Consider the following 25,020-nt stretch of genomic DNA (forward strand, 5'->3'; position numbering starts at 1 on the left):
AGTGGAATCACTTAAAAAACTTAACTTAAAAATACAATAAAATCTCTTATTTTACTACCGGGATGGCATTATGCATGATGTTGTTGCTTAGTGGACAGCTTCGGGAATATCGTGAAACGTCTCGTAATGAATAACTTCAAGTTTTCTATCCATTCCGTGATTGTATGCATCGGTTAAAAGATTTAAAATTTTAATTAAAGCTTAACAAACCTGAACTTAATAAAAATCACATCATATTATGTTGTATACTCTTATGCTGTCTATCAAACAAATGTGTGTTAAATGCGTGTAGTGCAACTACACTGAACTGTTAGACGGCGATATTGTAACTTTTTACTGCGATACGAGTCAAGCGGCATCAGGAACGGGTGAGACGAAAGACACGGCAGATGTAGGTAAATGGAAGCGCAGTATGTAAGAACTGACAGACATAACGTTATGCAGATCGACTCGAAGTTCACGACCACGACGCAGATCGTGAAGCTCGTGAACAGCCAGATGATCAGCCGCATCAGCCTGCGCATCGGAGACATCAAGCGCAGCAAGATGGTGCGCACCATCAACTTGTATTACAACAACCGGACCGTGCAGGCCGTGCAGGAGCTCAAGAACAAGCCGGGTGAGGCCTCGTACTAGACAATAATAATTACAATGCACTAGACCGAAACACAACAATAGTTTAAATATTACTACTCTAATCTAGCCGGCATCCTGTGCAAAGGAACCATCCAATCGTAAATGCCCTTAGTCGTCTTTTACAACACCTTTGGGCCTGGGAGTTCCCTATTCTTTTTATGTCCCATGGTAGCACAGGACTTCTATAATATTCAATCGAAAATAACTACATATTATTATCGGCTGAAGACAATTTATAAAATCAAATGTTATTTAGGTTTTTAAGCTGACTTAGGTCAACTAAAGAAGCATTATAAAGTGTTTAGGTCTATGTTTGCTACCTCTCAAACTCCCACAAGTGGAGAAGACAGCAGTCGGGGAAGTAATAGTCCAAATTTAAAAACGTAAAGGTTACTATAACATAAATGACTATCTTAAGGATACCAAAGATTGGGAATGGAGAGAACGCCCTCAGACAATTAAATTATAATTTTTTATTGAATGATATTACATAATATAATATATTGTAAAATATAAATAATATAATATAAAGAAAAAAAGCTCGTTGAATTTCTTGCGCATGTTCTTCTCGGGTCTGAGGCATATTTTTTCGAATAGTTGGTAGTTTCTCAATGAGTGATTTATTTTAATTTGAATAAAAAAAAATAACAAATAATTGATTTAAGTAAATTGTATATTGTAGCAATGTGGCACAAAGCGAAGCGTGTCCAGCTGCAGGCGGGACAGAGCGAGGTGCGCGTGGACTTCCCGCTACCCATCGTGGCCTGCAACCTCATGATGGAGTACGCCGACTTCTACGAGAACCAACAGGCCACAGGTTTGACATACTTATGACTCACGTCTCAACAAACATCAGACATCGCATGAAGCCACGCTGCATGGTTTTTATTATATTAGTAAATTACTTCATTTTCACCAGTAAGGTACCAAATCCCATAGTGGTAGGTAATCAGGACATCTATATTATATGAATCCTCTAAAAGATTCTGAAACAGTCAGCTTACTGCTAACATTAAAACAGCCAGTCCTAGTAGTAACCTAATATCGTCCATTACTGATTATATACAAATAAACTAAGTATTAATGAAAGAATTATTTATTTTAGTAATAATTTACATTTTGTTAATAAGTGCAATAATTAAAATTCACATGAATATTATGTTCTTTTGCAGTGTTTAAAATGAATCGCTCATTTTTTGTAAACAAAGTGTACGTTACTCGTACACTGGAGTACTTATTTAAAATGATAATACCGAATAAATTGTAGAAACGGTTTAATGTAAGTACTCGTTAATTACAATCGAAGCTTGATAGAAATAATGATGGGAGCAACCTCCATTACGTGTATATAAAATCAATGTGACAGATCCAACTACAACATTGTGGGTAAAGTTAGAAAAATATTGACGCGTTGTGAAGTACCGCCGTGCACGTTTTTATACGCCTGAACATAAAGCAATAAAAATATCTAAGAAAAATGGCGGGGATTCGAATAACCTTTTTTTACGGCGCGCGACGTTCTGGTAGTGTGGAACGCGCGCGAAACAAAAATGTTCTTTTTTTGTAATTTATACAGATACCACGCATCGAGCAATAAGAATGTGGCTGTCTGTTAAAACTCTTTGAGCATGAAGGGATTGAAAAAAAAAATAGGAGTGTTGTTATGAAATTCAGTACAACATTACAACACTCGTTTGGAAGATGTAATAGTTATTAGAACAATGTGTGTTTTAATGTTGGCAATAAGCTAACTGTTTCAGAATCTTTAATAGAGGATTTAAAGAATGGGTGTAGATAAAATGTATTACGACAGGTGAATCACTGCAATGCCCGCGTTGCTCGCAGTCCGTGCCGGCGAACCCAGGAGTGTGCGCCAACTGCGGGGAGAACGTGTTCCAGTGCCACAAATGTCGGTGAGTACAATACCCGGAGAAAATATTATTGTAGGGGCTTGATTGGCCTGATCGTAGTCTATCTCGTGAGTGTCTTTCTGCATCTATATCTCAAATTATTACTATGACACATTTAAATTTAAATTTTGAGAAGAAGGAATATATAAATTTATTATAAAACTATAAACACTTATAAATAAAACCAATTGCTTTCATTGAAAATACTACCTATTTCTAAAATATAACTGTTTTTGAACTTTTGTCGAATGCAAGGTCTTTGTAAAATAAATATAAAACTACGTTTAAAAAAACCGACTTCAAAAATTGAAAATATATTTAATAATTTTACTAACTTAATAAAAATTTAACTTAATACACATCTTATCCTAACCTTTAATATTAATAAAACACTATTAATTATATGTTCTATTAATAGGTTTCAAGTTGGTAGCAAGCCCTGCGCGTGTCTGCCCGCTTGGGTTGTTTGTTTCTAGACCAAGGTATTCCGCTCAGTCACGCGTGGCGAGTGTAGGAACCTACTATTACATTTGGCGTGGCACTGACTTGAAAGCTATCAATATGTAGCACATTATACATTTTTCTTAAGTTATTTTAATTTTTCGGTTTTTGAAGTCGGTTTTTTTAAACGTATTTTTTTTTTACTTTTTAGTGTCAGTTAAAAATAATAATATATAATTAACTTGAAGGAAATCTCCTAAAAAAATCGTACACATAAAACAATTATATCATCACATAAACTTGATGACTTCAGAATTACAATGACAGAGAGACGTAATTTAAAACTTGGAGTAACTTTACATCGCGTTTATTAATAAGTCAGTACAGGTTTAGAGAGCCAGAACACGAGAAGTTAAATCAAGTTTAGTTTATCTATTTTTTATAACATTATAAATTGGTCATAAGAGCGTACAGATCTAATAGTTTATTCAATATAGGGCAATCAACTACGATGAGAAGGACCCGTTCTTGTGCCACGCGTGCGGCTTCTGCAAGTACGCCAAGTTTGACTACACGCTGATAGCGCGGCCGTGCTGTGCCGTCGACACCATCGACAACGACGAGGACCGCAAGAAGATGTTGCAGAACATCGGGGTGCTGCTGGACAAGGCTGACCGCGTCTACCGCCAGCTGGTGGCCAACAAGCCCGTGCTCGAGGTGCGTTACATTAGCGCCCAGGTCCTAGGTGTGTCACCTGCTCTTAAGTGATCTACGCCGCCCAAATTCTCTTGCATATCCAGACAATTGACGGCCTTCTAGGGAGGAATACACACTTCTTTTGTTAAATTCCAACAAAAATATAGGGACGTGCTGTAATTGAAAACGTTTCCAATGAAATATCGGTAACTCTACTACTTACTATCTACTACTACTCTGTCGTGCAGGCCCTAAAATGCAGCATTAGAATAAAAGCGGTTTCGATAAAACCGCGAAAAACATTTTGACAGTGTTTATTTTTATGTTAAATAATTTAATGATCGATATTTTTAATGCCAGGTGGACTAAGTGGCTACAAAGATATTATATTAACTTAGCTTATTTATTTAATTCAAAATATAAACGAATTTTTAAAAATTACATCTGTTACTGCACTCAACGCGCAACTCACGCACGTAAAATTTACACTACAAACATTGTACATTAACATGCTACTTTGCAGTCCAATCTGCAATATTAGACTTTATTTACTGCATCCTTAAATTTTTTGAGCACATTTCACGTGTACTAAGCTCCGCTCCGGATTCTTGAAAGCTCCAAAAATTATGAGCGGCACTAAAATGCGCACGTCACCTTGAGGCATAAGTTAATTTAAAAAAAAGTTTCTCGGCGAGTATAGGATGAAACGTATATTTATGGGCGTAGGATAAGTGAGCATATGAGTGGGGCACTACCACTCATGGCGTCTTGCAAAACAAGAAGTATCACACGGATGCTGTCTTTATTTCATGACAGCAAAAAGTTGTAGTAAACACTTAAATAAAAATACATGTTGATTTAATCATAAATAAACGGAGACTGTCACCACCATTAAACACCTATTTGTGCTACCAGAGAGATAAAAGTAAGTAAAGGACTAACGGACATAATGGCCATCATTCATCACATTACGTTCTCATGAGTCTCAGATAATTTATACGTCTAGATAGAGCCTGTTGCTGCTAGACAACCAATAAAAAGTGGCCAGGTTTAATACTTTAGTTTAAAGTAAAATTATATTTCAGTCGCTAGTGCACAAGATCAGCGAGCACCGCGTGGAGGGGCGGCCCGACGAGAACTGTAACACGAGCACGGCGGCCTTCGGCGGAGTGCAGGTCAACCGCGTCATACAGACGTTGGCTCACAAGTACTGCATCGAGAGCAAGGGACACTTTGAAGACCTGTCCAAGATCATTCAGAAGGTGCTGGCCTGCAGGTACGATACTGACTATTTGATTGTTACAAACAACAAAAAGGCTTTTAATGACGTTATCTTCACATACAATATACATACATACCAATCGCAGTCTCATAGCGGAACGGCAAAAGTGTGCTTAAAGACAATAGAAGCACACTTTACTATTTAGTCGTGTGTTATCTAACACTGTCCGAATCGGTTTCTAAATACAATATTCGTAACCTAAACTGAATAAGGGTTTTTTACATTGCTGCTTATTAATCAAGAGTAAATGCGGCAATGTATTGATATAGCAGTCGAAGCTTTATTATGGTGTAATTTGTGGCATGCTCCATGTTTCGGGTTTGTTTTTATACGACTTATTTGTATTAATGTATAGAACGTCTTTTGTTATAGAAAAATAAATATTTTGTTTATTTGTATATTTTATCGTTTTGATTTAAGTCTGTATTTAGTATGAATTATTTTAATAAATATGAATAATATCTTTTATATATATACATATAAAAATATTTTTTATATATTATTGCTTACACATTAATTGTTTTTTGTTTCAGAAAAGAGTTGATCGCTTACGATAAGGCCCAATGTGAGCAGCAGAAAGGCGAAGCCCTTCCCGCATACGCGATCATTATGAAGAACTACGACGGAGATCGTAACAAAGGTATTTTTATTTGTTAACACGCATTATGACGTGATGACTGACTAATGAAGTAGAATACATTTTTTGCTTTTTAATGATTCTTAACTTCACAATCCATCTTCGCTCAAGAACTGTCATTATAAATACTTTTTTATGGATGAGATCAAAAACGAGCGTACGGGTCTTGATGTTAAGTTATTAAAACCTCTTCAAAGGGTACGCGCTTTAATTTGAAGGTATGTCGTATCGTACGGGAAATATCGCACAGGGAAGCTTTGTTATATGTAAAAAGAAAGTTCCTTGAAAACCGCACTGTGGAGAAACGCTATACATCCACATGGTGTGGATGGTATCGTATATTAGAGCGTGTCGTGCGAAGGTGGAAATCGGCGGCAGGAACCAAGTGAAACAGCTCTTCAGAACACTCCCCGTGATAAATCCGGTAGAAAGCACGCAATGAAGCGACGTCTCTACGCAACGCTAGGTATTCGAGCCGTTCACAGTGCACCGGATCCCTGACAATTCGACCAGCTCTGCGTTACACGCGGTTAAATGGTTCGAACTGATTCTGGGGTGCGCCAGACCATGATAGGTGTGAACCTGCGCTTTGTAGAGTTGTAGAATGTGGCATGTTCCATGCTATTTTAATTATGATCGTGTACTCCCAGAGAGTGGCAGCTCGTGCTACGGCTGCTCGCTGGCCACGGCCGAGCACTGCCTCACGCTGCTGCGCGCGCTGGCGTCGCAGCGGCCGCAGCGGGCCGCGCTGTGTGGCGCCGGCCTGCTGCTGGAGCTGGTGCACCACAACCTGCACCGCGGCACGCCGCAGGTAAACGAGGGACAAAGACAACATTACTAAAATTTAAATTGTATTTATTTATCCTTATTCTTGCTTCTTTTTGTTTTCTAATTGATAACTAGATATATAAATGTAATTCAACGATTTTATACAGGGTCAAAAAAGAGTCTCAATATATCTCAAGTATATGCTTACAATTGAAGAAATATCTCGACAGTAAAGCAACACTATATAATATTTAGATTATGTAAGCCATTATTGACCGTTATTTAACTTTAGATAAGAGATATTTGACTGTGTGAACAGAGCCAAGAGGAAGTGCGTTCGCTGATTTGTTTGGTAACGCGCGACAACCTGGCCGCCACGGAACAGCTGTGCAAGCTGCTCACCCAGCGCATCACGCTCTCGCTGTTGGGGCACGCCGCTAGCCAGGACCACAACAACTCTGTGAGTAACCATCGTATTACTCATTTTCGTTTATTAATCTATTTTTATGTTTTTATAATATATTAAGATTGCAAGTAAACTTCCTGCAGACTAGACACAACATTAAGTGCATGAATTTAATCTTATCAATATAAAATGTTAGCACTAAAGATATACCTGGTCCTACGAGCCGGATTCGTGTACCGATTCCGTGTTCATATCAGCTCTTGTGGATTCTTTAGAAATGTTTTACAGTTATTTGCACATCTTTTTGTGTAATTTATATGTTTTTAATGACATTGATAATACTTGATTTCTTATTTTCTATGTACAGGTACGACCATTGGTGTTGTTACTAGGCTCCCTCGTTAAGATGCAAGACTCAATTGACTGCTGGGAAACGAGACTTCGCTGCATTGTTAAGCTTTGGGTTTGGTTAGTCTCACATATTTTAATGTTATATTTTCGATTATTTAAACCAATAATCGTGATAGTAACTCATACTAACCTATATGTTAGCTATACTTTCAAGACTTCTTAAGTCTTTTAATCATATTTGCTATATAGAATTGATTACATATAATTTTATATATACTCATTTGAAGCAATACAAGAATTTCACAACAAAGTCAAAGTCAATCTAAGCAACTTTATTCAATTAGGCTTAAACTAAGCGCTTTTGCATCGTCACTATAAATATTTCTTTTAAATTATTGAAATCATGTTACCCATAATCTAGGCGGCATCCTGTGCAAAGAAGCCTCCCACTGGCGTATGCCAGTGGGTGACCGTTAACTTTCATAACAGTATTGTTATGAAAGTTAACGGTCATGAGTCGAAATATATTATATACACTTGGTTTTCTATTGTATCGTGTTCAAACACGGTAACACATGGTTCTTATAATAACATTTTATCTATGTAGTACGTGTGTTGTGTACAGGTGCTGCCCGCAGGTGACGGAGGTGGCCGGCATCGCGCCCGCCACGGCGGCCATCTTGAAAGACGACCTGCTCGCGGACATGCCCGGCATCAACGCCTCCTCGCCCAACTGTGAGTTCAACTACACAATACTACTAGGTACATGACCCAGTAATTTAGTAAATTGTATATTTTTGTACATTCAAGATAAGCTACACGCTTATTTGTTTGTACAATAATTTGGTCCCAATGGGCCAGTCAAATTTTTTATCTTTACCTAAATGTCAATTTCTTATCGATAATATTTATGTAATCGTTGTTGCAAAACTTGAAAGTGGTTTAAATAACATAGAAATATTACTGCCTCTGAATTACAGCACGCTGTGCACTTTGAAAATGTTTCCGCTATGATTCCAGGTTGATACACATGGGTCAAAAAACGTACCTATCTTGCCGGCTGGCAATTCTCTTGTGATTCCTCTTGTTCTTCTCTGTTGTATCGTGAAGAAGATCATTCGGGTTTAAGAAAAATTGCTAATTCTATATTTTGACCAACAGCACACCAGTATGCGCTGCAGCAAGTGGGGCTGCCGTGCCTCCGCTATATGCAAGAGCTGATGGCGCCTCTTACTGACTCCACGCCTGCTGCTACAGCCGCCACTGCTACTGTCGACCAGGCCAAGGTCCGTACTACATAAAACGACTAGAATCTATTTATTTATAATATGGCAATATACTAATGACCAGAAATGTGATTTCTTGTGTATTTGTACTGTAAGTCATAAAACAAACATATGTACGGATACATAAATTTGTTTCCATGAAAACACGATTGAGAGATCCAAATATGTATATATCCGTTATATTTATTATATATTTTATGCGAAGTAGCAAAGGTTTTTGAACGATTTGTTCATAATGAACTTTATCCAGTTGTCCAAAGTACAATTTTAGAGGAACAACATGGTTTTGTTAAAAAGCGATTTACTATTACCAACCTTATTAATTTCACTTTCATATTTAATAATATGGACAATAAGGTTCAAACAGATGTCATTTATACTGATTATATGAAGGCATTTGACAAGGTGGACCATGAAATTTTGTTAGGTATAATTGCTTTTAACGTGGTAATTTGTTACGCTGGTTTTCTTCTCATATTACAAAAAGTATTCAAAAAGTAGTTATTAATGGATTTAGGTCGTTAGGGAAGGCCTGGCAGTTGGCCTGGATATTGCCCCATAAGGCCTTTCATATCTTCTATCATTTGGGCTTCCCGAGAGCTTATGTATGTGGACCTCCAGCTTCCTCACTGGGCGCAGCATACAGGTCGTTGTAGACGGTTATTGCTCGAATCCCATCGACGCCCGTGAACGCTGGAGTGCCCCAAGGCTGTGTGCTATATCTCCCACGCTGTTTCTTCTGCAAATCAATGATATGTTGGACACCTCCAACATTCATTCCTATGCAGACGACAGCACTGGTGCTGCCGTATACATGGGCCATGCAGGTCTCTCTCGGGCAATCGTCGACCAGTGCCGGGAGAAACTTTCTGTCTTCTATCGAGTCCTCTCTTGAGAAGGTCGCGGAATGGGGTAAATTGAACCTTGTCCAATTTAACCCCCAGAAGACTCAAGTTTGCGCGTTTACCACTAAAAAAAACACATTTTTCGTATCACCGCTCTTCGACAACACTTCCCTTAAAGCCTCGCCTAGTATCGGAATACTGGGTCTCGAAATTTCGAGCGATTGCCAATTTCGTGGTCATCTGGAGGGCAAAGCCAAATTGGCTTCAAAGAAACTGGGCGTCATTAATAGAGCACGGCAATACTTCAAGCCGGCCCACATACTAGCGCTCTACAAAGCGCAGGTCCGGCCATACATAGAGTATTGCTGTCATCTCTGGTCTGGCGCACCCCAGTATCAGCTCGACCATTTGACCGCGTGGGGGACCCAGTGCTCTGTAAAGGGCTGGATCATTTGGCGTTGCGTAGAGAAGTCGCTTGATTGTGTGTCTTCTCCCGCATTTATCACGGGGAGTGTTCCGAAGAGCTGTTTAACCTGATTCCTGCCGCCGAATTCCACCTTCGCACGCCATAAGTTAGGATATCATCCTCACCATCTGGATGTGTGTCGGTCCTCCACAGTGCGGTTTTCACGGAGCTTTCTTCCACGTACTACAAAGCTGTGGAATGAGCTTCCTTGTGCGGTGTTTCCGGGACGATACGACATGGGTACCTTCAAAAAAAGCGCGTACACCTTCCTTAAAGGCCGGCATTGCTCCTGTGATTCCTTGGTGTTGCAAGAGATTGTGGGCGGCGGTAATCACTTAACAACAGGTGACCCGTACGCTCGTTTGTCCTCCTATTCCATAAAAAAAAGGTCTTAAAGTATAAATGTCACTTCTGGCGCATGTCCTCAGGGCTCCATATTTGGACCTCTCCTGTTTATTTCTTAATATTAATTACAAAGCAATGTCTTTAACAGGATGTCCAAATAGCATAACACACTCTTTCCTAATGATGTTGATTTGTATATTTGTGACACTTGTTACCTAAGGGGTACTGACGACACGATAGGGCGATATTACTACTTAAGGTAGCCAATAGATATCCTCTATCAAAAAATATAATATAATGATAATATATATATATGCGTAGGATAACGTGAAGCAGTCGAGTGGCGAGGCGATAGTGCTGCCGAACCAAAGCAGTAGTCTGGTAGTGGACCTGGCGGCGTGGCTGGACGGGCGTGTGGAGCGGCGCCAGTGGAGCCGGCTGGCCGCGCGCCCGCAGCCCGTGCCGCCCGGGTGCGGGCTGCCGCGGCGGGACGCGCACCTGGCGCACAAGTACCTGGCCCGGTGGAGGGAGAAGGTGAGCTGACCTGATATAGATAGAACCAAAGCAGTAGTCTGGTAGTGGACCTGGCGGCGTGGCTGGACGGGCGTGTGGAGCGGCGCCAGTGGAGCCGGCTGGCCGCGCACCTGGCGCACAAGTACCTGGCCCGGTGGAGGGAGAAGGTGAGCTGACCTGATATAGATAGAACCAAAGCAGTAGTCTGGTAGTGGACCTGGCGGCGTGGCTGGACGGGCGTGTGGAGCGGCGCCAGTGGAGCCGGCTGGCCGCGCACCTGGCGCACAAGTACCTGGCCCGGTGGAGGGAGAAGGTGAGCTGACCTGATATAGATAGAACCAAAGCAGTAGTCTGGTAGTGGACCTGGCGGCGTGGCTGGACGGGCGTGTGGAGCGGCGCCAGTGGAGCCGGCTGGCCGCGCACCTGGCGCACAAGTACCTGGCCCGGTGGAGGGAGAAGGTGAGCTGACCTGATATAGATAGAACCAAAGCAGTAGTCTGGTAGTGGACCTGGCGGCGTGGCTGGACGGGCGTGTGGAGCGGCGCCAGTGGAGCCGGCTGGCCGCGCACCTGGCGCACAAGTACCTGGCCCGGTGGAGGGAGAAGGTGAGCTGACCTGATATAGATAGAACCAAAGCAGTAGTCTGGTAGTGGACCTGGCGGCGTGGCTGGACGGGCGTGTGGAGCGGCGCCAGTGGAGCCGGCTGGCCGCGTGATAAGTTAATTATCTTATTATATTTATAAAAATATATACTCACTGGAACGTGAAGTCCCCTCCCGTTTCCTTTTTACCCTCTCGTCCTGTTGGTTCAGTACGGTTTGCAGTTCCCTTACCGTTAGGTACATGTCGTGATATTGTCGTGCTATGACTGCTTTGTTTTTTATATTTTTATTGTTGCATTTTGACTTTTGTTGTTAATATGTACCTGTGGTTTCTGTTATTTTGTGTCGTCAGAAAAATAAATACTTTTTACTTAATCTTTTCATTATAAAAATAATAATCAGCATCACAACACAACGCCTTCAGATCAATCTGAAAAATAGTGAAAAAATAAATCATTGTTTATTCGTCGTTTAATAATAATATCCTAGTGATGCTTGTTTTGCACGCCGTAGTTATAAAAAGCGCATTCGAGTGCCGCAGTTATATTGGAGCACTTGTCGAGCAGGTGATGGTGTCGCACGGAATGCGAGCCATGTCTCTGGACGAGGAGGGCTGGCTGCGGCCCGTCATGTTCGACCCCAGCTCCAAGATCGCGCGCGACACGGCCTGCCAGATGGTCAAGTCTCTGTGCGACAACTACGAGCGGACTAAAGCGGTACCACTTGATTATTACTACGTTATTGAACTAGGTTCCTACAGCTCGTACGTGATGAGGGAACCGAGAGTGTCATGAACATAACACATGTTTCATACGACCTAATTATTACAATAAATAATTAATAATTTATTAAGATGTAATACGCCATGTGCGACGCTATATCTAATAATTTATTAAGATGTAAATACTTCACACATTTCCTCGAATAAACTGCATAACAACTTTAAATCAAATCAAAATCATTTATTCACGTAGGTCACGGAAATGACAAGAATGAATGTCAAAAAAAAAAATCTTATTGAATCTACCGCTACTTCGTAAAGGGTTGAGCTAATGAGAAGAAGTAGCAAGAAACTCATTGTCACTCTTTTATACCAAGATTTACATTTGAGTAGATCGATTTACAAATCATTTCAAATTACAATATAATATGTTAAATGTAAAATGATGCAACAGACACACTCAAACGTCAAATAGTCAATGTCTTACACGAGTATGTCAAAAAGTAAATGTAAATTAATAAAAAAGTTATTGAGTACAGTAGCTGCATCATCCACACATACCGTAACTAAATAAATGTATTCTGTGAGTATTTTATAAGCGATTATAAATAAATAAACATATATATTAAGAATCTGAAACCGAGTCCCCGGCAACAGGATCATCCTGCCACTACAAGCAGCGCCCGTTCACGAGCATTACGCATGAGCCAGCCATCGCCTCCCTCAACCATATTTTAGGGAAGGGGACGACCCGTCTCATGACGTCGCCATAAGCAGTGACATTTAAGCGAGCATGACGAAACCTGTTACGAGAAATCAGCAAACAACAATAAAATAAACCTAATCTATATATCATGCAATACTCACCAAATACCTCTACTTACAATTTGACAATAATAATTTAATATATTTGAATATATATGTACATATAACTTAATACGTAGGTTACACTAAAAGTTTTGCGTAGGTAACTAAAAAAAAACAACATGGTATAACCAAAATATTATGTTTATTGCTTTTCAAAATACTCTCCTATACTTTTAAACAGTTTATCATGCGATCGAACCATTTAAAAAAAAAGGAGGACCACAGATCTGAAGGCATGTTTTCTACGTGCTGATTGAACGCTATCACTGCCTCTTCGGAATTGGTAAAAGTGAAACCTCTCATTAAATCTTTGATTTTGGGGTAAATATGGAAAACACAGGCTAGGTCGGGGCTATGTGCAGGATGGGTGGCGAATTGTACTTTTTCGGAAGCTAAAAATGACTTAGTTTTGTTGGCCGTGTGTGAAGAAGCGTTGTTCTGATGTAGAAGAACTCGGCATTTAGGTCGTCTTTCGCGAACTGTTTTTAACACCCTGAGTAAACAAATGGTACTATACCACTCGACATTAACACTCTTTTGATCTTCAAGTAGAATTATGCAGATGGGACCCGTAGCTGAGAAATAAAATGTGATCATTTTGTTACCAACGGTTCTCGCCTACCTCACTTTTGTTGGCCTGTTCTCATTTTCAAACACCCATTCACAAGATTTCTGTTTTTTTTCGGGTTCAAAACAATAAATCCACGTTTCGTCTCCTGTGACAATGTCATAAACAGCATTACAATGTCCGTGGTCGTACCTCATTAGCATCTGTGAGCACCATTCCACGCGAGCCCGCTTCTGCTCCGCTGTCAGTTCATGAAAGATCCAACGACAACAAAGTTTGCGAACTTTCAATTCTTCGTGTATAATTTTCTGAATTTGGCTCATACCAATCCCCAAGAGTCCTCGAATTGTCTCATAGGTAACCGCGCGTTTTATTCAATTAGTCGCTTAACAGTAACCACATTATTTTCGTTGACGGCTACCCTTCACGAAATTCGTCATGTAAAGAAACCCGACCTCTCTCAAATTCAGCAAATCATCGCCTCATGGTGCTCAAGCAAGGTGCTTCTCTCCCAAAAGCTTTTTGAGAGAGAGAACTTTTAAAATCATAAAAAATCATCGCTCTTGATGTGTGATAAAAAAAAAACAATTGACATTCATTACTATAAGGTTGTATCATTTCAAAAACTTTATAACATTCGAAATTCAAATAGTGCCGATTAGCTGTGTGCAAAACTTTTAGTGTGCCCCATGTATTATTGAAAACTAAATTATAAACTAAAAAGCGTCATTGACAAGGTGGCAAGCACAGACTTACAATATTTTAGCGTATAGACGAACATCTAGAGACATGAACATCTCTAACAGAGTAACAGTAACACAGAAAAGGTAAGCGAGCTTATAGTGACTGTAACCGATTTTGATTGATAAGTCGTGAAGTGTCAGCCACGCCCGGCATTAGCTCCTTAATAATTTGTAATAGTATATAATAAGTCTATGGTGATAAGAAAGACTAAGAGTATACTTATTGTTTAATTGACTATCAAGCTGGTGGCATTTTATTATTAACTCTTTATGATACTATGTTTACTATGATAAAGATAATATATCTAAGGTTTTGCAATCTTTTAAGCATTTGTTTTCCATTTAATTATTGTTAATTTTGTGTAATTCTTGTAGGTATTGATTTTGCTAACAAGCTTTTTGCCGGATGTTGGAGCTGCCGGCGAAGCGAGTGAGCAGTTCCTGCAACTGTATCAAAGTATGTATCCAGTGGCAATTAGTAAAAATTAGTATTTATCATAGAGTTATTAATTTTGTTGTTGTTCTGCCATATAAATATATTTTTTTAGATAGATATTATTAAAAATAGATAACGACCGATCAAACCTACGGAATATACATTATATAACGGACGAGTATGACAACAAACACTGTGACACGAGAATCTTATTAAATCTTTGTTCATCTCCCGAGATAAAATCTTTTGCTTTCGGACAGGATAACTTCGAATTCTTTCCCTTACTGCTTTGACCACCTTTTTCCTACGAACACTACGTGGACGACCAGATCTTTTTCCGTCACAAACAGAGGAGGTCTCATTGTACATATTAACAGCCCGGTACACAAACATTTTACTAATAATAAGCGCATGGAGAGATTTAAAAATTGCATTTGGCTCCATACCTACTTTGTGTAATGTAATCACAGCGATTCGGTTCTCTTTATCAATTTTAATATCACAAAATTTGTTTATTTTTAATTATTGTAACAGTATTAATGGCCAGACTTAGTATAATACACCTTTTAATAAGTGAATGCCTGTGTCCACAACGGATCAAAAAAAATTGTTATTAATAATAATTATACTGAGTACAATAGAAGTATTATTTGAATAATACATTGACACATTGGGTCAGGTCTCGCATCGGAAGCCCCGTGGAAGCAGTTCCTCGCACTGCGCGGCGTGCTGCAGCAAGTGGCAGACCTCATGACCAAGGAGATCGAGCAGCTGCACCGCCTGGAGGAGACCACCCTCACCTCCGACATGGCGCAAGGTACACTTAGATAACTTATACGCCTAGATTGAGACATCCGATAAAAACAGTCCAGGAATAATACTTTAGTGTGCGTGACAAGCTACGTCTTACTCTCGCGATTTGTATGTCTTTGTGTTAGTGTGCTTGCATTGCTCAAAATAGAGGTTAGAGTTCTTAACTCAATTTCTTTCGAGGACATAGCTGCCATAGTCTATGTAGAGGTATAAATGTTCTAAACTTTGACATTTCTTTTTAAGTAACGTCATGGGTATTTTCAAAAAAAGCGTGTAGACCTTTTTTAAAGGCCGGCAACACTACTGTGATTCCTCTGGTGTCGCAAGAGAATGTGGGCGGCGGTGATCGCTTAACACCAGGTGACCCGTTTGCTCGTTTGTCTTCCATACATACATACATTCAATCACGCCTCTTTCCCGTAGGGGTAGGCAGAGACCACTTCTTTCCACTTGCTATGATCCTAACATACTTGTTTCGCTTCGTCCACTTTCATTATTCCTTTCATACATGCTCTTCGGTTTAGGGTACTCTTGACCTGGCCTTTTTTCAAGACGTCCCTGATTTAATCTCGAAGCGTCCGCCTAGGTCAATCCCTTTCAACACTTTCATTCACACTGGCCTTATACACGTTTCTTCGTCAATCGTTCTTCATTCATTCTCTCGACATGTCCAAACCATCAGTTTAACTCCTATCATACTTCTCAACGCTCTCATCTCAACTGCATTTGTTCTGCTGTCATGTTTCTTCTGCCATACCCAACTTTCACTTCCGTACATGAGTGTTGGTTCCAACACCCCCTCATGCACAGCCAAACGAGCCTTATTAGACACCTTCTGCCTGTTCATAAAGGAGTGCAAAGCTCCATTCACCATGTTTCTTGCATTCACTCTTCTTTCAATATCACTCTCATACTTTCCATCTCTTGTAAATTTAGAACCCAGATACACAAACTCATTCACCTGTTCAATTTTTTCATCTCTAATCACGATATTGCAGTCTGTCACTACCTCATCTCTTTCAAACACCATCACATGGTTTTTGTTTACATTCATCTTCATTCCCTTTCTACCAAAAGCTACATTCATAGCAGTTACCATCTCCTGCAACTCCTCGGCCGAAAATGCAAGTAATACTTGGTCATCAGCATAGAGAAAACATTTGTCGAGTAACTCATTCATTCTCAACCCACTTTCATTTTCTCCTAAATCTGTCAAGCAATTGTTCATGAACAGATTAAACAGCCACGGTGACGCTACACATCCCTGTCTAACACCTTTTTCGATATTAAACCATTCAGTGTATGCCCCGTTTATCCTTACACGAGCTCTCGAAACTCTATAAAGAGATTACAATGCTCGTATAAGGAGATTGCTCACACCGTTCGCGGACTATGCTGACCACAATTCATTCCTCGCCACTCTATCATGGGCCTTTTCTAGATCCACGAACGCGCAATAGACCTTCTTGTTTTTAGCCAAAAACATTTCGGCTATGCACCGCAAGGAAAAGACCTTATTCGTACATCCCATTCCCTTTCTAAATCCCGCTTGTGCATCCCATTCTTTTTCGTCTGTTTAATTCACAACTCTTTCAATTAACACTTTCTCATACAATTTACTGACCACGCTGAGAAGGCTTATACTGTGGTAATTTCTGCAGTCCTGCCATGACCCTTTTCTCTTATACAATGGCACGATTACAGCTTTGCACCAGTCTCCTGGTCCTTGCCCATTTCGCCAGCACAAATTGAAAAGGCGGAACAGCTGGCTAGCCACTATGCCCTGTCCAGCCCTCAGCATCTTGACGGTAATCCTGTTATACCCTGCAGCCTTAACTAATCTCATACTTTTCAATGCTTCCACTATTTCATCCATGCTTATCTCACTTTCATCAACATTTATATTAACTTTCTCTCTTTCAAACAAACTTTCAAAATACTCATTCCCTCTATTTAGCAAACATTCTTCTCCTCTTATAATGCTCCCATCTTGACTCCTGATTATACTGAGCTTCGAGGTAGAAGTTTTTCCTCTGGCTGTTTTGATGGATTTCCAGAAGAACTTTATGTTTGACTGGAAATCTTCAGTGAGCCTCCTATCAAAATCATCCTTTCGTTCTTCTTTTTTTCTTTCTAGACCCAACTTCTTTCGCTGCTGATTTCATTATTTTATACTTCGTTCTTGCTTCCTTTATCTCGTTATCCGTTGCCTTTTGAACTTTTTGGTTAGCTTTTGTTACAAACCAATCAAACCACGTTTTCTTCTTTTCATGCACCGCCATTTGTACCTCTTTATCCATCCACACATAGTTCTTTCTTCCTTTCCTTCTTTTAGCTACCCCGCATACTTCAACACAACATTCACGACCCCTTTCTTAAATGTCTCCCAAATCTTCAATCACACCTATCTCTTCTATGCCTTTAAAACTATCTTTCAGTTACCATAAAAAATTGAAATATTGAATTGCGATAGTAGTTCTAAAAAAATATGAAAATATTCCAAAATATTTAAGAGTAATTTTTTGTTATGGAGGAGGAGAAGCGAGCGTGCGGGTTCGGTACGGCACGTCCACATTCGCCTTTTAGTAATGTGTATTCGTATTGCAGTTGGATATTTATGGTTATTTATGAGAAAGCTCTTAGTCAATACTCATCCCGAAAGGATCTACCGTGTAGCGTATAGCGTAACTCGATACGACTCCGTCCATATCACACTGAGCCACCTTGTAACTCAATGATGCAATGTCTCATGTGCCTATAATGAATCTAATTCTATTTTAATAATTCAAGTGTGAGACATAGTATTTCAAATGGGTGTGTATGTCAGGGTACGCGCTCAAGCGGCTGACGGAGCTGCTGGGCATGTTCCTGGAGGAGGCCGGCGCGCGGCGCACGTACAAGGGGCGGCTGGTGGGCGCCGTGCTGGGCGGCTACCTGTCGCTGCGGCGCCTCGTGGTGCAGCGGACGCGGAGCACGGACAGCACGCAGGAGAGGCTGCTGGAGCTGCTGGAGGAGATGACCACCGGTACGTGACTTGTAGGCTAACACCTGCTGAGGGCCAGTGCACGTACAAGGGGCGGCTGGTGGGCGCCGTGCTGGGCGGCTACCTGTTGCTGCGGCGCCTCGTGGTGCAGCGCACGTGGAGCACGGACAGCACGCAGGAGAGGCTGCTGGAGCTGCTGGAGGAGATGACCACCGGTACGTGACTTGTAGGCTAACACCTGCTGAGGGCCAGTGCACGTACAAAGGGCGGCTGGTGGGCGCCGTGCTGGGCGGCTACCTGTCGCTGCGGCGCCTCGTGGTGCAGCGCACGCGGAGCACGGACAGCACGCAGGAGAGGCTGCTGGAGCTGCTGGAGGAGATGACCACCGGTACGTGACTTGTAGGCTAACACCTGCTGAGGGCCAGTGCACGTACAAGGGGCGGCTGGTGGGCGCCGTGCTGGGCGGCTACCTGTCGCTGCGGCGCCTCGTGGTGCAGCGCATGCGGAGCACGGACAGCACGCAGGAGAGGCTGCTGGAGCTGCTGGAGGAGATGACCACCGGTACGTGACTTGTAGGCTAACACCTGCTGAGGGCCAGTGCACGTACAAGGGGCGGCTGGTGGGCGCCGTGCTGGGCGGCTACCTGTCGCTGCGGCGCCTCGTGGTGCAGCGCACGCGGAGCACGGACAGCACGCAGGAGAGGCTGCTGGAGCTGCTGGAGGAGATGACCACCGGTACGTGACTTGTAGGCTAACACCTGCTGAGGGCCAGTGCACGTACAAGGGGCGGCTGGTGGGCGCCGTGCTGGGCGGCTAGTCTTGTTCAACTCTCAGGTTATGGCTTCATGTGCAGTTGATAACCTGCTCAACCCAACCTTCGAGTCCCGTTACAATTACGTTAATTTTATTTGTATAATAAATCCCAGAAGTAAGGGATATCTCTTAAGTTGTAACAATATTTATGGCCAGACTAGTTGCAATACCTGAGTTTGTCGGCGCAGGCACGGAGGCGGAGACGGCGGAGTTTATGGCCGTGTGTATCGAGACGGTCCGCAAATACCCGCTGCACGACTACCGCACGCCCGTCTTCATCTTCGAGCGGCTGTGCTCCATCATCTACCCGGAGGAGAACGACGTGGCCGAGTTCTTCCTCACGCTCGAGAAGGACCCGCAGCAGGAGGACTTCCTCCAGGTACGAAATACACCCTAAGATAATTGATATCACACACCTTTAGATCATTTATACGGCTAGAGCCTCTCGCTCTGTCGCGGTCAGTTCTCGCGTTCCGTTCACGCGTCTTTTAAACCTTAAACAACCATTATTTACTACTTTTGTATTAGTCTATTAAACTTTTCATATTAACACGAAGCTTTACCTGCCTCGGTTTAAGTTCGCACAGTTACCACTGTGGTTAATCCGACGCTAGGATACAGTATGACTAGTTAGACACTAACGATACTCAAGGACGTGGTATGTTGCTGTCACAATATTATATTACCGAGAAAAGAAATAACATTGAAATAAAGTATTTATTTGTTGTTTAGTTATGAGACCTATCCCATACAGGGGCTGAATAGACTGATTTTTCTTTATAATTACAAAATTCCCCTACTTTTGAAATACATCTTTCTACATAAGTTTTTACGTAAAAGAGTCCCCCTGAAAGCGTACTCTGGAAAGGTCACGAAATGTCGGGTTAAATAAAATAATAATAGAAATGTAACTTTTACGCCAAAGAATATACTTTGTTTTTATTTGGTTCATGATGAATTGAAACTGATATTGTAGGGTCGTATGTTGGGTAACCCATACTCGTCAGTGGAGCCGGGCATGGGCCCGCTGATGCGGGACGTGAAGAACAAGATTTGTACGGACTGTGAGCTGGTCGCGCTCCTGGAGGATGACAACGGGATGGAGCTGCTGGTGTGCAATAAGATCATGTCTCTGGATCTGCCCGTCAAAGACGTCTACAAAAAGGTACGATCTACTGTTGTTGTACGGATAGCATAATAGAAAATTAATCAATCGGGTGAACGCTGGACCGCCGAGTGTACCAGTGTGTTGTGTGTAAAATATAGCGCCATCTATGATTACATACAGTAAACATAACCGCAATTGAACAAGTTGTATTTCTTATTTTTTAACCTTGCCTTGATAAAGTTATCACTTGTATCGTGTAGTCTTATGCACACATCGTTTCTTTTATTAATGCAGGAGTTCAATCATGCGTCTTATGATCTGGCTTTTCATTTAATTGGTTTGTAGCAAAATGGTTAAACTAAAATAAAAATTATTATTATGTATGATATAATCCCCGCAATTATATTTTTATTCATACTCAATATTTTATACCGTATTAACATGTACATTAATTACATTTTGATAGCCTTTTTATGCCTTTTAAAAATGTGTGTGAAAAATAGATTGTTGAGAGTAATTAAGTACGATGTGGTGCACAGGTGTGGTGCACGTCGGGCGAGAGTGTGGACGCCATGCGCGTGGTGTACCGCATGCGCGGGCTGCTTGGCGACGCCACCGAGGAGTTCGTGGAGACGCTGAGTCATGGCGGCGCCGAGCACGCCGACGACGAGCAGACCTACCGCATGGCCAACGTGCTGGCGGACTGCGGTACGGAACTTTATTGTCAATACTGACGTGCAGTCATGAAAATTTATCGAATGTATAACTTTAGGACACAATTTTTTTTTATTACATTGATTTCTAAACTATATTAATTCTAATTATTGGAGTACTTATTTACCACAAAACACGGCATTTGTTTTTCGAAATTCAAAATTTTTAAAAATGAAATCTAATACAATCGTCACATAGGATCGCTGGCCAGCACAACTACAACCTCCGGCAAACTTGCGTCAATGCTCAATGCAAAACAAAGCAGTTTCGACTTGACGTTGCTTCGTAAAGTACAAATTGTGAGTGCACCGCGATTGTGAAATAGTTTTGACCTGGCTTTTGATTTCGGATATTGATACTGCATTACTACTGACCCTTGCTCGTTAATTTGGACTCTGTTTACGCCTTTTGTTGTGGATTTGGACAGAGAACTGTTCTAAACATCCAGACACGTGAGTTTGTTATACGCCTTTGTAACTATTTCGATCGTGAATCTCAAAATGGAGGGCCAATTTTACCCATAACCACAGTGGTTGAACGCGTAGCTGATGCGCTTAATATTGGATAACGAACTGTTAGACGAATAACTAAAGAAAAATATGGCGAGACTGGCACAGAAGAAAATGAACTTCACACATCAAAAAAGAGAAAACGAGCAAAACCAGCCGTAGGCATCGATAGCTTTGATGCCGATGCCAACCGAAGACATGTGTATGGCTACTATTTACGGAATGAGTATCCAACTAGAAAAAAGTTAGTGCAATCAGTGAAGGAAGCTGGATTATTCTTCGGTGTGGAATGTTGTTTAACGAAGATTTTGAAGACCGTTGGATTTCGATACAAACAATGTAACAAACGCAAAATATTTATGAATAGATTTGATATCGTGATGGCAAGATATATTTTTTTTCGGCAAGTGAAAGAAATTGAAGATTGGCAAAATGTTGTGTTTTTGAATGAAACATGGCTTAATGCTAACCATACTGTAAACCGTTCTTGGACCGATGACACTGCAGCATCTACGTCCAAAGTTCCTGTTGGAAAAGGATCGCGACTTATAATTTGTCACGCCAGAACCATCAACGGGTTTGTCGAGGGTTCTCTCATGGCTTTTGCGTCAAAAAACACTGGAGACTATCATGAAGAAAAAATGGAGTAGATGCAAACATAAATATGTTAAAAGCGGGATAAGTACGTCTTTTGAAAGAAAACAAACCAACCAAGATCCGATACGTCATTGACGAAATAGCGTTAGAACATGGGCTCAGAGTTATACGGTTACCGCCTTACCATTGTGAATATAATGCAATTGAGTTGATGTGGGCTCGAATTAAGGGATATGCTACAAGACGCAATACAGAACCCCCATTTACCACAACAAAAATGCTTAAACATATAAGAACAAGCTTGTGAACATGTGACGAAAGGAGATTGGGAAAAGGTTGTGAATAGAACTGTTAAATTAATAAGGGAAGATTATGAAAGAGATATGAAAATAGATAATATTTTAGAAAACGAACTTATAATTAATGTAGGTGATGATAGCAGTGATGACAGTGAAAATAGCAGTATGGACGAATCTGATTAAATCTGGCCTATTGTTACACCTTTTTTTGGTCTCTTTTTGTATTCATATGTTTCTTATGTGCATATAAAGTATGTATATTCATTTTCATTCCAATATTCAGTTCGTTCAAATGTATTTAGTAAACATTTATATTTAAGTTTTATTAAACATTTTTAATCAGGTACTACTTGCAACAAAAACTAATAGATTTGATTAAGTACATTTTTTTCGAAAATAAATTGCCATTTCACACCACTATTTTAATATGTCAAAATTCAACATAGCGTGCCGCTAGTATAGCTGGAGGCCAAGTCGAGCAAGAACAAGCGGCACGGCACTTACCATCCTTTTATCGAATCAGTTCAGGCCACTTTCGATCCCCTTCGTTGGGGTAAAATTGTGAATTGACTGACTTGGTATTACATGGATCTCACAACTTTTTGCGGTAGAAGAACTGAGTTGACAGACTCGGTCTTTTATATAAGTTATGAGAAAAGTAGTTTTGAAATATGATTTTGAAGTATACAACCTCAAAATATCGTATTCTTCTGGGTGATCACCCCGATACTGAACGTCGGTTTTCTCTCAAATGTTCCAGGCGGCTTGGAAGTGATGCTGCAGCGCCTGTCGGCCATCAGCCGTGTGGGCGGGGCGCGCGTGCTGGCGTCGACGTTGCTGCGCCTGCTGAGCCTGTGCGTGCGCGTGCGGCGCTGCGTGCTGGTGCTGACGCGCGGTGACACGAGCGCGCTGCCCGTGCTGCTGCACGCCTTCGCCGGCGCCGCGCACGAGCAGCGCGACGACCTGCTGCAGCAGCTGCTCGAGGTAACAATTTTATTATTTTATTTTATTTTATCAGGAAAACAAACAGTATTACATTACATAAATAGGTTGAAATAAAGTATACACCTATTAACCATTTACAGTTTTCGCATATAAGAGACTATAAGCGTGTTACAAATAATGAACAAAATACAAAAAAAAAATCAAGACGTAATACAATAAAAGTATATAGATATAAATATACGAAGACAAAATGAATGGATATTATAGTATTCAGGTATTCAGCAATCAAGAGAACACATACTCATCCAACGCCTCGTCAATGTACCTCTTAACGCGTTTGGTGACGTATTGAATATATCGAAATTAGGCAAGTCTACTGATATCTGATTTATTGCTTGTGGACACCTTATAAAATATGATTGTTGCCTGTAATTAGTACTGCAATGAGGAACGTATATAGTAATTTTGTCCTGGTGTAGTTATTGGGTGCTTTGATACCAATTTGTGATGTTAATTTAGAAGAATCTATCTTAGAATGAAGTAACTCAGAGTAAAAAACAGTATCAGCTATTTGACGTCTTATTTGTAATGGAAGTATGTGATGCCTTTTAAATCTTATTATATAATCCGCATCATATGTATTACACTTATATTGTAAATATCTTAAAAAACTTGTTTGTATTTTTTCTAGTCTATTAATGTGAACTTCATATTGAGGGTACCAAACCTGAGAAGAATATTCAAAGGTGCTTCGAACATATGAACAGTATAGTATTTTAATGAGTTTTATGCTAGAAAATTGAGAACATATCCGTTTGATGAAACCAGAAGATTTCTTGGCCTTTTTAACTATATTATCTATGTGTTTTTCATATGTAAGTTTACTGTCATGTGAAACACCGAGGTCTCTAATTTCATTAACAGAATTAAGAACAACGCCCTTTATTTTATATTTGTATTCTATTATTATTATACTTACGAGAAAAAGTAATGGAATGACATTTTAACGCGTTTAGGTCTAGTTTATTAAGAAGACTGTATACCTCAAATCTTTTTAGATCCGCTTGAAGAAGCTGACAATCTGAATCTCTGGTCATATTTGAGAATATTTTCATATCATCAGCATACAGCAAACAATTGGATGTTTCAAAGCAACCGCCTACATCATTAATAAATATATTAAATAATAGAGGGCCTAGTAATGGCCTTGTGGCACTCCAGAACAAACAGTTATCCAAGAAGAGGCATAGCCTTTTACAACAACTTCTTGAGACCTATTTTCAATATAAGAGGTGAACCATCTGAATAGATCTCCATGTATTCCAGCAAATTGAAATTCCTGTAACAGTATGCAATGATCAATTCGGTCAAATGCTTTACTAAAATCAGTGAAAACAGCATCTACTTGTTCACCTCCGTCCATACCTGCAGTCGTGTATAATGTCGTGTATAGTGTCGTCAATAAATGATAACAGATTAGTGGTGGTCGACCGATTCTGCATGAAACCATATTGTTCAGGTATGAACGTAGATTTTAGAGAGCTGTAAACCTGAGTGTAAATAATACGTTCAAAGATTTTGGCAAATATACATAGCTTGGAGATAGGTCTATAATTTTTAAAGGATATGTAACACATTGTGAAGAACAACCTTGATGTCTGTTAATAATATAACTTTGTGGATACGACTGAGCTATCTCCAAGCATAGAGATACTCTCCTG

The 25,020-nt window shown here is 40.6% G+C and overlaps 1 protein-coding gene across 34 annotated transcripts in view; it reads left to right on the forward strand.

Annotated features, from left to right (window-relative positions):
* LOC126964629 (protein purity of essence) overlaps window positions 1-25,020 on the forward strand; it is a 96,547-nt gene that overhangs the window by 45,332 nt on the left and 26,195 nt on the right. For all 34 annotated transcript variants that reach the window (XM_050807822.1, XM_050807820.1, XM_050807819.1 and 31 more), the window contains 20 exons: window positions 445-619; window positions 1,319-1,453; window positions 2,450-2,549; window positions 3,485-3,704; window positions 4,769-4,959; window positions 5,499-5,605; window positions 6,253-6,413; window positions 6,690-6,830; window positions 7,144-7,244; window positions 7,753-7,862; window positions 8,289-8,413; window positions 10,391-10,603; window positions 11,751-11,900; window positions 14,459-14,540; window positions 15,199-15,336; window positions 18,160-18,357; window positions 19,316-19,506; window positions 20,104-20,292; window positions 20,775-20,943; window positions 23,115-23,338. In XM_050807822.1, the coding sequence (XP_050663779.1) occupies window positions 445-619; window positions 1,319-1,453; window positions 2,450-2,549; window positions 3,485-3,704; window positions 4,769-4,959; window positions 5,499-5,605; window positions 6,253-6,413; window positions 6,690-6,830; window positions 7,144-7,244; window positions 7,753-7,862; window positions 8,289-8,413; window positions 10,391-10,603; window positions 11,751-11,900; window positions 14,459-14,540; window positions 15,199-15,336; window positions 18,160-18,357; window positions 19,316-19,506; window positions 20,104-20,292; window positions 20,775-20,943; window positions 23,115-23,338 (3,120 nt within the window). The remainder of the gene's footprint in view (window positions 1-444; window positions 620-1,318; window positions 1,454-2,449; window positions 2,550-3,484; window positions 3,705-4,768; window positions 4,960-5,498; window positions 5,606-6,252; window positions 6,414-6,689; window positions 6,831-7,143; window positions 7,245-7,752; window positions 7,863-8,288; window positions 8,414-10,390; window positions 10,604-11,750; window positions 11,901-14,458; window positions 14,541-15,198; window positions 15,337-18,159; window positions 18,358-19,315; window positions 19,507-20,103; window positions 20,293-20,774; window positions 20,944-23,114; window positions 23,339-25,020) is intronic.

This window comes from Leptidea sinapis, chromosome 5 (genome assembly GCF_905404315.1).
Source record: "Leptidea sinapis chromosome 5, ilLepSina1.1, whole genome shotgun sequence".
Taxonomy (NCBI): Eukaryota; Metazoa; Arthropoda; class Insecta; order Lepidoptera; family Pieridae; genus Leptidea; species Leptidea sinapis.